The 13,100-nt window shown below is 52.2% G+C and overlaps 1 protein-coding gene across 1 annotated transcript in view; it reads right to left on the bottom strand.

Moving 5' to 3' along the window:
- The window catches only part of USP7 (ubiquitin specific peptidase 7), a 65,421-nt gene extending 52,924 nt beyond the window's left edge, over nucleotides 1-12,497 (bottom strand). The window contains 1 exon segment of the mRNA XM_043560555.1: nucleotides 12,360-12,497. Coding sequence (XP_043416490.1) covers nucleotides 12,360-12,441 — 82 coding nt within the window. The 5' untranslated portion in view covers nucleotides 12,442-12,497.
- Between the last annotated feature and the right edge of the window lie 603 nt (nucleotides 12,498-13,100).

The raw sequence follows: 13,100 nt of genomic DNA, 5'->3' as shown, positions 1-13,100 counted from the left end.
GATCCTGTTCAAGGCAGTGCGCACTAGAGAAGCAGAGCTAAAATCCAGTCCACAGGTTGGGTCCAGAGCATCCCTGCCCATCAAATTTCTGTGCTAATGGAGATTCTCCATAGACAGCTGCGCTGTCCAATACCAAAGCCACGACCCACATGTGGTGGCTATGAAGCCCTCGAACAACAGCTCGTGAGACTAAGTGACTGAATGTTTAATTTTACTTAATTTTTATTAGCCTAAATCCACTCAGTCATGAGTGAATACTGGCTACAACACTGGTCAGTGTGAATCTAGAAATCATTCCATCCCTCAGAGCCTTGGTTTCTTCATCGGTAGAGCAGGGGCATGACAAACACTTTCTGCTCTAACGCACAATCATACGACCAAACGGCTTCTGATAACACACCCAAAATGAAAAGGGTACTTCAAGAAAACCAAGAGACCTTCAAATAATTGATCGGACCAGGGTGCCTGAGTGGCTCGGTCAGTTAAGCATCCAATTTCAGCTCAAGTCATGATCTCACGGCTCACGGGTTTGAGCCCTGCATCAGGCTCCCTGATGTCAGCCCAGAGCCTGGTCCCGCTTTGGATTCTGTGTCTCTGTCTCTCTCTGGCCATTCCCTGATCGGGCTCTGTCTCTCTCTTTCTCTCAAAAAAATAAAACATTAAGAAACAATTTTAAAAAATGATTGGACCTAACTTCATCAAAATAGAAATTAGATTTTAAATAAGAGCCTCTGATTTCCAAGAACTACTGACCCTAAAACGTTTAGATCTGCAGTGCCAGTTCTCCCCTTCCCCATATACACGCCAAGGTAATTAACAACCAAGTGAATTGTCCTGAAGACTTAAAGGGGCAGGGACCGTGCTTTTCACATCACCCCACGGCACTGGAGCGGAGCCAGCCACCAAGAGGACCACCAGCGCCCACCTATGGTTGGTGAGAGCGCACGGCTGTGTCCAAGATGCAAAGACTAGCATCAAGCCATGTTAGGGTTTCTTAAAACTATTCTATAGATGTTGACTGCTGCCATCACTTTCCAAACTAAACATGCTCCCCAAAGCCTACAAATTGTGTGTGTCTGTGTGTGTGTGTCTATTTTTTTTTTCTCCCTTCGTATTCCCTGTCAGGGGAAGAGGGCCCCCCCCCCCAAATATTCAATATATGCCATAAAAGCAATGCCACACGGCTAGGTGGTGGCTATGAGGCAAGGAGGATGGCCTCTTAGGTCACCCCGTTTCTTTCAGCACCCACCTTGTTAAGGAATCTGGGTCTCTGGGATGCCTGGGTGGCTCAGCCACTGAGTGTCCAACCGGCTCAGGTCACCATCTCACAGTTTGTGAGTTTGAGCCCCACATTGGGCTTGCTGCTGTCAGCGCGGACTCCTCTTCTGATCCCTCTGTCTCCCTCTCTCTCTGCCCCTCCCCCTCTCTCTGCTGGCATTATCTCAAAAATAAACAAACATTAAAGGGGGGGGCGCCTGGGTGGCTCAATCGGTTGAGCGTCTGACTTCGGCTCAGGTCATGATCTCACAGTTTGTGGGTTCGAGCCCCGCGTCGGGCTCTGTGCTGACAGCTCAGAGCCTGGAGCCTGCTTCGGATTCTGTGTCCCTCTCTCTCTGCCCCTTTCTCGCCCATGCTCTGTCTCTGTCTCAAAAATAAATAAAAACATTAAAAAAAAATTTTTTTTTTAGCTTAACAAAAAAATATTAAACAAAGGAAAAGGAATCTGGGGCTCTGGTACCCAGCTCCACAGAATCAGAAACTCTGAAATGCAGTATGTTTACGTCCTGAGCCCCTGCTAATAAACCTTCTAAACTTTTCATCTCTCCATATACCCAGAGTCCCAAATGGTTTGCTTTAGGGATGATCCATTTCAGCTAGGGATCTCAGTATGTAACAGTTACTGAATACCTGACTCAGTTACTTCAATTCTATTCTCGCAAGAAGGGAGGCACCTGCCCTAAAAGCACATAATATTCTGCTCTATATCTTCCTGACCCACACATCCACTTGCTGAACTGTACACGTGACCCCAAGCACTTCTGGCAGTGAGCTACTTTCTATATTCAAAGCGTGTGGTGAACCACACAAAAACGCTCAACCAGGAAGACCGACTGCAGCACACCATTCAGGGTTGGCGAGGGAAGGAACGCGGGAGAAGGCAGCAAAGGTGTTTCAGCTAAGAAGCAGTAACCACGTCTTTTACGACCCACGGGGTCTACTGGGTTTGACGAATCGCCATCGGCTGTGAGGCTAGACTGCACGGGTTCAAATCCCATTACTGACCCTGAGTAACTCGGTGTCTTGTTCTGCTGAAGCAGGGGTGATGATACAGCCATCTCGGAGAGCCCGAACATCACGTGGCCCAGAACAGAGTGAGGGGTCCTCAGTGAGGGTGGGCAGCCTCGCACTCATCGGGCTTCACCAAAGCCCCCTACAGGTTCAAGGCCAGCTACAAATACCGGGCACACACCTGCTCCTCACCCACCTCCCCGGATCCGCTATGACTTTCAGATGGCTGCTGGAACTTATTACTATAAACTTACTGGCCTAAACAACACACCCTTATTCTTTGTTCTGGAGATTAAAAGTCTGAACACTGGGCTCCTTGGGCTGAAATCGAGGTGTTAGCAGGGCTGTGTAGCTTCTGCAGGCTCCAAAGGAGAAATCTATTTTTTTCTTCCCTCTTTTTTTCTTAAAGTTTATTCATTTTTCAGAGACAGAGCATGAAGGGGTGAGAGCAGCAGAGAGAGAGGGAGACACAGAATCTGAAGCAGGAGTCAGACTCCGAGCTGTCAGCAAAGAGCCCGATGCGGGGCTTGAATCCAGGGACTGGGAGATCATGACCTGGGCCGAAGTCAGATACTTAACCTACTGAGCCACCCAGGTACCCCGAGAAATCTATTTTTTGCCTTTTCCAGCTTCCAGAGACCTCCCCCATTCCTTGGCTCCCCTTTCCATCCTCAGAGCCAACAAGGCCTTCCCACCCCACACCACCCACACGGCAACCTCAGGACCCTTAGGATTACACCAGGCCCACCTGGGCAGCACTGGATACTCTCCCCATTAGGGACACTTACCTTTGCAATGTAAGGCAATACAGTTGCTGGCTCTGGGGATTAGGACAGGGACATCTCTGGGGACCATTATTCCACCTACCACAGACCCTAAACCACGGACACAGACGCACAGGTCCCGATCCGACCAACCCTGTTGTGCTACTCGACATCTGCCTCCGACGACTCCAGCACAGCGCCCCGCTTCTCAAAACCGGTCGTGTGCCCCCCTCAGGAAAGCCTCTGCTGACTCACCCTTCCCAGGGGAGCCAGTCCCGTCCCTACTATGTGGCACGGCCACCTCCTGTCCACCACCCCTTCGGAGCCCTTCACGGAGGCCCTCCCGTGCACATGTCCACCTGGCACCTGAACTCCGGCCCTCCGTAGGCAGGACATGTCTGGTACACAGGAGCCCCGCTAACCAGGCTCTGTGAGAACCACAACAGATCACCTCTGCTGCCGCGAGAATGCAAGCCTCCATTCCTGGTCCCTCTGGAAGCCAGACAAGAAGACAAAGAGGACAGGGCTAAAAACGAGAAGCCCTGCACAGGGTCGGCGAACAGGTGCCCCTCTGTGCACCTAACCACAATGAAGATCGAATGTAGGAACTTTCCAGTGATGTGACTTTCCCACAACACCCAAGCATGGGCCTGTCACACCGGACCACATTATACCCTGCGAGACTTCAGAGTTCATTTGTTAACTGCAACCCCAAAGTAGGTATGATCCGCAATCCACTTCTTTGAACAAAAGAGAACTTAGCTCTGAGCTTATAAGATACAGCTGAAGCTGTCCACAGAGAAATTCTAGAAAATCACTTTAAAAATCTCCCCCATTCTCGGTGTACCTCTCTAGCACTGAATTCGCAGGAGTATTAGCAAAACAGAGAAACACTGGGGATAAACATCAGCCCCCATGAGCAGCAGAAGCGAGATCATCTGTTACTTTACGAACTACACATGGAGGCTCTCGATGTGGGGGTTGCGACTTCACACAAAGTCGGGTTTGGTTACCAGAGCGGACCGACCGGCAGTTACCAGTGTAATAGGGTCTCTCTATACTCTTGGTCTAGACACACACTTTCTTTTTTTTTTTTTTTTAATTTTTTTTTTTTAACGTTTATTTATTTTGGGGACAGAGAGAGACAGCGATTGAATGGGGGAGGGGCAGAGAGAGAGGGAGACACAGAATTGGAAGCAGGCTCCAGGCTCTGAGCCATCAGCCCAGAGCCTGACGCGGGGCTCGAACTCACGGACCGCGAGATCGTGACCTGAGCTGAAGTTGGACGCTTAACCGACTGAGCCACCCAGGCATCCCTAGACACACACTTTCAATGAACACAAATGGTTTCTGTAATTTTCTTTCTTAGGATGTATGTTTGTTCTAATCACTGATTTCAACAGCTGTACATTTGTTGAATTAATAATAAACTTGGGCTTGTATTTTGTAGGTTTACTGGTATTTCACTTACATCGTTTGTTGGCACTGTATTTCTACAAAATACAGTCTAGAATGTCCACAGTGGACTAGAAATTAAAGAAAAAACCTGGTTCTTCACCACAAATAACTGGAGAAGCTAGCTCTATAGGGTTTGCCCAAGAACTATTTTATTCATTTTAACTGAGCTCTCCCAAAACACACTGCAAGTTTCCCAACATTCAATGTGATACCAATGCTTCCAGAAACACCACCAGCCAAGGATCCAACCAGATCATTTAGGCCAGCACTGGCCACTAACACTTTCTGCCGTTGCCAGAAGTACCCTGTACCTGCACTGCCCAACATGGTGGCCACCAGCCATATGTGGTTATTCATCACTTGAAATGTGGCTAGTAAAAACATTTTTTAATATGGCAAGTCAGTTAAGGAATAGGATTAATTTAAATCTTTTAAATTTTTTAATATTTATTTTTGAGAGAGGCAGAGCACGAGTGGAGGAGGGGCAGAGAGAGAGGGAGACACAGAATCTGAAGCAGGCTCCAGGCTCCACGCTGTCAGTACAGAGTCTGATGGGGGGCTCGAAACCACAAACTTCGAGATCATGACCTAAGGCAAAGTCAGACATGTGGCATTTCCTCCTCCCCCCCACATGAAAACAAGTGGATTTCTGGAGAAAGATGGGCCTAAGAAGGAACCTGATCTCAGTTTGTTCTCATCAGAACCGGCAGGAGACCTGGAGTGCTTCGGAGAAATGAGGAATCCTGGCTAGGACAGCACCCCACTCCAGTCCAACCCAGGACAAGCGACGCCACTACCACTCACAGTCTCGAGTGGGAGAGTCAGCCCAAAGGCTGGGGCTCACAAAGGGGCCACAGCAACCCACGCCCCCACCAGCTGCTTCTGAGGGCATTCTGCGAGTCAGGTTTTTCCACCCGATTTGTGCATCCTCTTAATCCTTACACACTCAGCATAGAAGAGAGAAAGGCTGAGAATCTTTGGGGACAATTCTTGTAAATGTCCATGATGGAGACAAAACAGCACTATGGACTGAGGAATGTTTTTAACCACTTCACATACAGTTTCTTTGACTGAATAATGTCTCCCCCACGGTGATCTAAACCACCGAATGCAAGAAGCAGGCACTTCAAAATCACCCACCCAACACTAAGAGAAGCTAGGCTGCATAACCACACCGACAGTTAAGAACTGTTACACGCATTCGTTTTAAGACAGCCACTGCACAGGGTCAATTAAGAGCCTTGAAACAGAACCTATTCCTGAAAGTCGCATTGATGAAACATACTTCCAACTCCAGGTACGGGGCCCATAAGTCCTTTTATAAGGGACCCCGCAGTGATGGGGTTTGCTCAGCCAACACATTAGAGCCACTGGACAGGGTCTCCCTCGGAATAATCCCCCATCAACTCCTTCTGAAAGTACTATGAATCGGGTGGCAGGAGGGGTGGCCAAGAGAAGTTTTAGTTCCACCCAGACACCTGTGGCTACGCCCTGGAGTGTATCACACTCTACAAGACAGGCCACTCTCGTAAACTCATACCAGAGGCCAGTTTAGCAACTTATTGTGAGAGCAAGGCCTTCCCCAGGTGGATATGCTAAGGGCTGGCACACGATACAAGAGCCCTACCAGTATCAGGATGTCAGGAAAACCAATTTAGTCACTGGCACGGAATCAAAACCGGAGGACCTAGGCTTTGAATACTCTATGCCAGGCAGGAGAATCACACAGAACCGCTGTGGTCACACAAGGGAACCTCCTCCTCCCCAGCTTTCAGACTCTCAATGACCCTCTCCCCCACACCCGACCAAAAAAAAAAAAAGGATCGACCGCCACCCTGAGACTCAGACTGACCACTCACGTGGCAAACAGTGGACTAGAGCTCCCTCAGGCAGGTAACCTGTTCTCTTCCAAAGGACACGGGCCCCCCTGGGCATGTGTGTCCACATTAGCAGCGGTGACCTGCGCAGTCTCCACACCTCCAGGCTGGCCTAAGAACTGAGCTGGTGACAAGCAGCACAGGGGCCAGGGAGGGCCCACCGGGCGGGGCGAGGAGCACCGTGCTCCCCGTTACCCCCGGAGGCCTTCCAACCCCAGCTCTTGCCACCCCAACAACATGCCGTGCCACCACTTCTCAGGGTGCAGCCCTCGAGCTCTCCCTCCCCCGTCTCCTGCTCGACTCCCACTTAGCCCTATCGTCCCCATGTTCTGGAAGCATTCAGCTCTTGCCCAGGTCCGTGTATTTCCTGACTCTCTCATTACCCCCATTCCCAGCTTCCAAGTTCTAATTCACCAACCCTCAGAAGTAGGCCTGCTTCTCTTCAAGAGAATTTCAACACGTCTGACTTCTCATTAGCCAAGGCATGTGTTAACTTACTAGAAAAATGGCATAACTGACTTTCCTGCCTACGCGTGACACTTAAAATCCTGCTTCCTCCAACTTTCTTAAGTCCAAGTAAGTTCAGGACAAGTTCACGAAGCAGGTGACATTGAACAGTCAACTCTGTCACGGTACGTGTCAAGAAGTGCCTCGTTACAACTCTTTTGTCTCCAGAGTAAGATCCCTTTGCCTTGGAAATCAAACAAAAAGACTCAGGCTACATACTACTCATCCAAAAAACCAGAAGAGTAACAAAACCAAATTTTAAAATACTCAGAAGAAACCATCAGTAATTTATATGGACCCGTCAACACCCTGGTCTGGAAAACAGAAATGAGCTCCTCCTTCCAAAAGGATCAAAAATGCCATCTGAAGCAACTTACGTTAAAAGCAATAAAACTGAATTAGCAGCTATCAAAGCAACATCAGTTTATGGCTTCGGCTTTCTCTTTCACACACCACCTTGCCAGCCAGCCACCTCCTGTTGTACCATTTAGCCTTAGAATTGCTTTTTCCTGAATGAATATCCCCCACAAGTACACTGAACAACAAAACAACAAAAAAAAAGAACAGGAGATGGTCACCTTCCACACTAACAACCCAACACTGAGGAAGAGAGGGGTACGCGAGGGACAACCACGGTCTACAGGACTCCAGGGCAAGCCAAACAGCCGTGGCAACCAGAAAGGTTTAGGGAGAAGGTGACATGGGAACAGGTTTTGAACCACTGTCCTGGGGTATCCATCCTGTGTGCATTCTCAAAAGAGAAGCCATCAGTGTCTATGCAAGGCCCCAAAGCCGGGGCTGCACCCCAGGAAGCACCAGCCTGTGTGTGTTCGGACCCCAAAGCACAAAGAAGGCCAAGGCCAATCCTGAGGACTCTGATGGCCTACACGGGACTGTGTGACTCCCCACATACAGCACACCTGCGCCCCCCTAAAGCAGGGCGGTGAAGGGGCCAAGCGGTCCTGCGGGCAGTCTACTTTCAAAGAGCTGCACGAGCCGTGTGAGGTTCGGGAGGGATGGAAGCAGACATCAGCAAGAAGGCTATTGCAAAGTCCCAGCATGAGGCAACAGGGGCCTCATTTAGGGTGGTGGCTGAAACCAAAGGGCTTGGTAACAGGATGTGGGGATCCAGAGAGAAGAATTCAAGGCCAACTCCCGAAGTGTGGAGACTGGGTGACCTGATTCTCAACCTCAAATCCTCATTACATGCTCTAAAACTTTTCCCAGAACAGGAATACTCTTTATCACAGGGCTACTGAGCTGAGCACACTTCAGTGCCCGTGTCTCAGCGCCAAGTCCACTCGTGTCCTCCGTCATCCACAGATGTTTCTTAAAATATTAAACCATTAATCTTAAGTACCTCTTTAGGCATCTCAAGCCCAGAATTCCATAATGCTGCTTAGATTGAGGCTGGTCCTGTTTTCTTCCTAGTCCACACTAGGACATAATCACTGTAGAACATTTCTGCACACCACGGAAAATCACAACCTGCCCTACCTGTGCATGCCATGCTCTGGTCCTAAGTGGATCGCTTCCTCCCGTGCAAGGCTCCACTGTCCCAGGAACCCCACGAATTGAACATCCACACTCCCAGTTCTCTGCACGGTACTTTACAAGAGCTTTGTGCTCTTGTCACACAATTAAATGGCAAAGTCCACACTCAAACTCAGGCCTGGCCCAAAGCCTGTGCTCAAGCCACCATACTGCCGCACCACGAGGAGCTGGAACTCAGCGGCCCCTTTCTCCCTTTCCACCAAGCTGACTGCAAAAAAATAAAAATAAAAATCAAGGAGGAAGGTACTCACTTTCTTCCCATATTTGCTGTTAGCAATCTTTTATTTGTTCCCAGATCATCAAAATCAGCAGCCTGAGAAAATCGAGAGGGTTGATGCCTGTGGGGAGTAACTTCCAATCCTACCAAAACCTGCCAGGCTCAGAGTCAGACATTTCCAGGTTTGGCCTAATTTTTTTCTGCATTTCTTCTGGGTTCTCTAAGTTGACTTTCATCTTGTAGCTTCGCAGTTCTTTTACCAACCAAGGCTAACACGTGAGAAAAATAGGGATTCCCGTGATTTTTGTCTTGTTACAGGGCTATCTGAAAAGGCAACTTGCGTTTTAGACAGAATAAAATGTGCCCAGTTTGGTTTATCTGGGTGCGTGTGTGCAAGGAAACTCCCTTTCACTCCCAAGCCTGCCTTAGCACAAGGGTAACTCGAAACTCCACCTCCCCACGAAAGTTTGAAAGAAAAAGAAATCCACCAGGGCTGCCTCTTCCCAACCAAAAACACAGAAGTCAATGATCAATTCTTTGCAAACTGCAGATGACTCATTGATTTGCTCCCAGCTTGGTGTCCCAACGGCAGTGGTCTGAGTGTTGTACCGAGGTCAAACAAAACTGTCTGTCCCCAACAGTCTAAGAGATCACACTCTGCAACGGAGATTGCTCACAGGGGCCGAAGAAGCAAGGAACAAACATCAGGGTATTTACATTTGTGCTGGCCCGTCTATGCAGCAGAAGCAAGGGCCTTGGGAAAACTTCCTGTTGACTGGACAGGGCACAGCACTGACCAAATGATCACCGCTCCAAGTACTCAGAGGGCAGAGGCCTGCACAAGTCGCTCCTTCAGCCCCTCGGCCCGCACCTCCTCTGAGTTAGACAAGGAATAAACTGCTAAGTGAATTCCTTCCTGGCCAGAGCGAATAACACCACCACCACCACCACCGCATGTGCCTCCCCACTTGAAACGTGTGATCAACTGCTTCAGGACCTAGAGGAGGCATGGGGTCCGACCCCATGAACTGCCATCCTGTCCCTCGTCTCTTCCCTCTCTGCCCTTCACCCTTTGTAACTTTAGCAATTGCTCAGAACAAGTCATTTTTAAAATAACAAAGCGTGAGCATTGTTACTCTACAGCAGATACGCAAGGACCAAGCAAAGTTCCGTCAAAAGCAAATGCAATCCCGGAGAAGTGGAGTGAGAAGGAGAGCAAACTAACACTGACCTACTGATAGGAAAGAACAACCGACCTAACCAGTCTCCCAAGCTCCTCCGAAACGGCCCTGCCCAGGAGGGGCAGGTAGGATGCTCCTCATTGACAAAGCCTTCCCTTCCTCAAGCTGATCAGAACCCTAACTGCTACCAGCTGCCAGTTCTAATGGACTCAGGGCAGGTTCAAGGTACTAGCATAATCTGGCACGTGAAGCCAAATGGAGTTGATTGTCACTAAATCCCACCCTGCTGGCTTTTTAGTAGGAAGGATTCTTCCCCTCTTCCTGATCCTAAACTACAATATTTAAAGCCAGCACATTTCAGGAGTGGGAAGCTTAATAAAGGCTGATAGGCAGCTTTGTGAACCACACACCTGTGGGTGCTCACAGGGAATTGACAATCCCAAGTCCTACAGAGGCAAGGTATCGGCGGGATAATGAATTTGGGACAGAGGTCCACTCAAAAGAAACAAGTTTTCTTAAGTTTTAGAAATCAGCATTAATAACCGCAACCTTCCCCTCCAATTTTGAGATTCCAGTAAATTCGCAGATTAATGATCTTAGGGGTGACCTTTCCAATACAAACTTTGATGTGAAAATAAAACTCCATGAGAAAAGGAAGTCATCTTGCAAGCATGGAGTGTGTGGATTTCTTGGAACTGTGGATTTCTGAAAATTTTTCCACTACCCTTCAACACTGTCCAATCTTACAGAAAAGCCCGCAGAACTCGGGGCATGACGATTTCCCCAAAGACAGTTCTGTATCAGAAATAGGTCCTTCAGTGATGTCCACCTTTATTGCTTCTCACTACTATTTTAAAACACTTGGAAAAGTGGTAAAACGACATATAGGGGAAATCAGCATGCCAGCACTGTTGGATTTTTGTCTTGATGGAGCGCTATTCAAAAAAAGGGGGGGGAGGGACTGAAAAGCAACCTGTTTGGTTATGTGGCATAAAAGGAATACCCAAAATTGTCTCAGCAACATATTCCTGCAACTAGCTGGTTTAATCACCCCTGCCAAAAGCTTCATGAAGCTACTGCCTTCCTGAAGCCAAAGGAAATACATAGCCTGGTCCTTGGCGCGGACTCTGCTCTCCTGTCCCCCACGACTGCCCATTGTTAAGTACCACTGGGAAGTGCTTTCTGCAGGCATTTCCACCACTTTGCCTTTTGCAATCTGGCAAGCCATTTTTTTCAGTGAACATCCAATTACTGGCAGTACGTCATTCACAGGGGAATACCAGTCATGGTTAAGTGTTCCCACCAACCAGGGTGGCAGGCAGTGCCCCACACGTGTAGCCACCCGACAGGACAAATGTGGTCCTTTGCCTCAGCTTCCTGAGCAAGGTTCCATTCATTTATGCAACCCGAGATCGCTGGCTAAAAGCAAACTAAGAACATTCAGTGCCCAGTTCACTTAGCTACCCCCTTTTTTGGCTCCTGCCGGTCTGACCCCTCAAGGCAGGTAAAAAAGCTGTTTTTCCAGACTACTTTGACTTTGCTCTTTTAAACACTTGGGGCCACGAGAACTAAAAGATGCCTTCCAATGGCCAACTTGGCCCGAAATATGTAAACCAAAGACTCTTGACATCAAACCTTTATAACCAAGACCCCGTATCTGGAAGTACCTGAGGAAACTGCTGCCAGAAGGGCAGAAAATTAAGTTACTTTTGGAGTCAGGATTGATTCGGCTGTAGGTAGCCATGTGCGGCGGGGCTTTCGCGCAGTTGCAAACACACACCTGGCCGGATGCTGACTGCACCGCACACAGTCGGGTAACCCAACTCTCCCCTCCCCGCCCCCCGCCCAAACAGGTAAGTAGAAACAGAGAGCGTCCGGCTCAGAACTCGGGGCCAGTCCCAAGGCGGAGAACATGTGCCTTCCTTGCAGGTGTTGCTCCAAAATGAAGCCCAACGCTAGGAAGTGCCGTTTTAAAGGGATCCGGGGAAACGCCTCGCAGCCCTGGTGGGCGCTCCGGGGGAGCGCACACGAGCAGGTGCGGGCGAGCCCCGCGTCCACGGAGGGCGAGCGCTCCCCAAGCTCGCCGGCCGGAACCCGGCCAGGCGAGGCAGATCCCGGGGACGCCCGCCACGGGGCACGGCCCGCCCCCACCCACACCCCACCTCCCCCTCCCCCCCCCCCGCCCGGAGCCCGGCTCCCGACCCGACGGCCGCCAGAAGCCCGGAGCACGCCTGCGTCCCTCGGGCGGCCAGGGCGCCCTCATTCACAAGCACGGGATCCGGCGCTTTGTGCCGGAAGGCGCCCCGGACAATGAGCCGGGCAGGGGGCCGCCGGCCGCCCCCAGCGCGCGCGGGCCCGGCATGACGGTGCAGCCTCGCCCGGCCCAGGCCCAGGCCCGCGGCCGCCGGGGCCTGCTTAAAGATGGCGAGCCCCTCGCGTGGCTCCCGCGGCTCCCCCCGGCCACAATGGAAGGCGCCCCCCGGCCCCGCCGCGGCCGGTCCGCGGGCCTCACCTTCCATCTCCATGTCCTCGGGCTCGCTCAGCTGCTGCTCGCCCGCTTTCTGCTGCTGCTGCTGCTGCTGCTGGTGGTTCATGTCGGCCGCGGCCTGGGCCTCGCCTGCGGCCGGGAGCCCGGGCTGCGGGCCCGGCGGGCGGGCGGCGGCGGCGGCGAGCCGGGGCGGCGGCGGCGGCGGCGGCGGCGGGGCGGCCTCCTCCTCCTCCTCCCGCGCGTCGTCGGCGGCGGCGGCGGCCCCGGGGCGGCCCGCGGCGGGCGGCGGCGGCGGCGGCGGCGGCGGCGGCAGGGAGACGCGCACGTACTTGCTCGCGATTCGCCCAATCTCGGCGCCGAGGCGGGCGGGCGGCCGGCGGGCCGGGCCGGGCGGCCTCGTCGCTCGCTGCGGCCGCCGCCGCCGCCGCCGCCGCCGCGGGGCCCGCCTCCCGCCGCCGGGGCCGGGGCCGGGGCTGCGGGGCCGCGGGCCGGCCGGGGGCGGAGGGCGGCCGGGCGGGGGCCGCGGAGTCAGCCCCGCCTCGGGCCGGGCGCGGCGGGCGGGAGGCCTGGCCGGCCGCGGCGGGCCTGCGGGGCCTGGGGCCGGCGGGAGCGGCGGCGGCGCGGGCGGGCGACTGGCCGGCCGCGCTCGGGGCGCTGCGGCCTCCGCCTCCTCGGCGTCGTCGTCGGGGCTCCGGCAGCGGACGCGGCGCCCGGCGGCTCGGCTCGGCTCGCTCTCAAAATGGCGGCGGCGTGAAATGTCACATC

The sequence above is a fragment of the Prionailurus bengalensis genome, chromosome E3, assembly GCF_016509475.1.
Source record: "Prionailurus bengalensis isolate Pbe53 chromosome E3, Fcat_Pben_1.1_paternal_pri, whole genome shotgun sequence".
NCBI classification, from domain to species: Eukaryota; Metazoa; Chordata; class Mammalia; order Carnivora; family Felidae; genus Prionailurus; species Prionailurus bengalensis.
The sequence above is the reverse complement of the archived record's forward strand: the minus strand, read 5'-3'. Positions and strand labels throughout refer to the sequence as shown.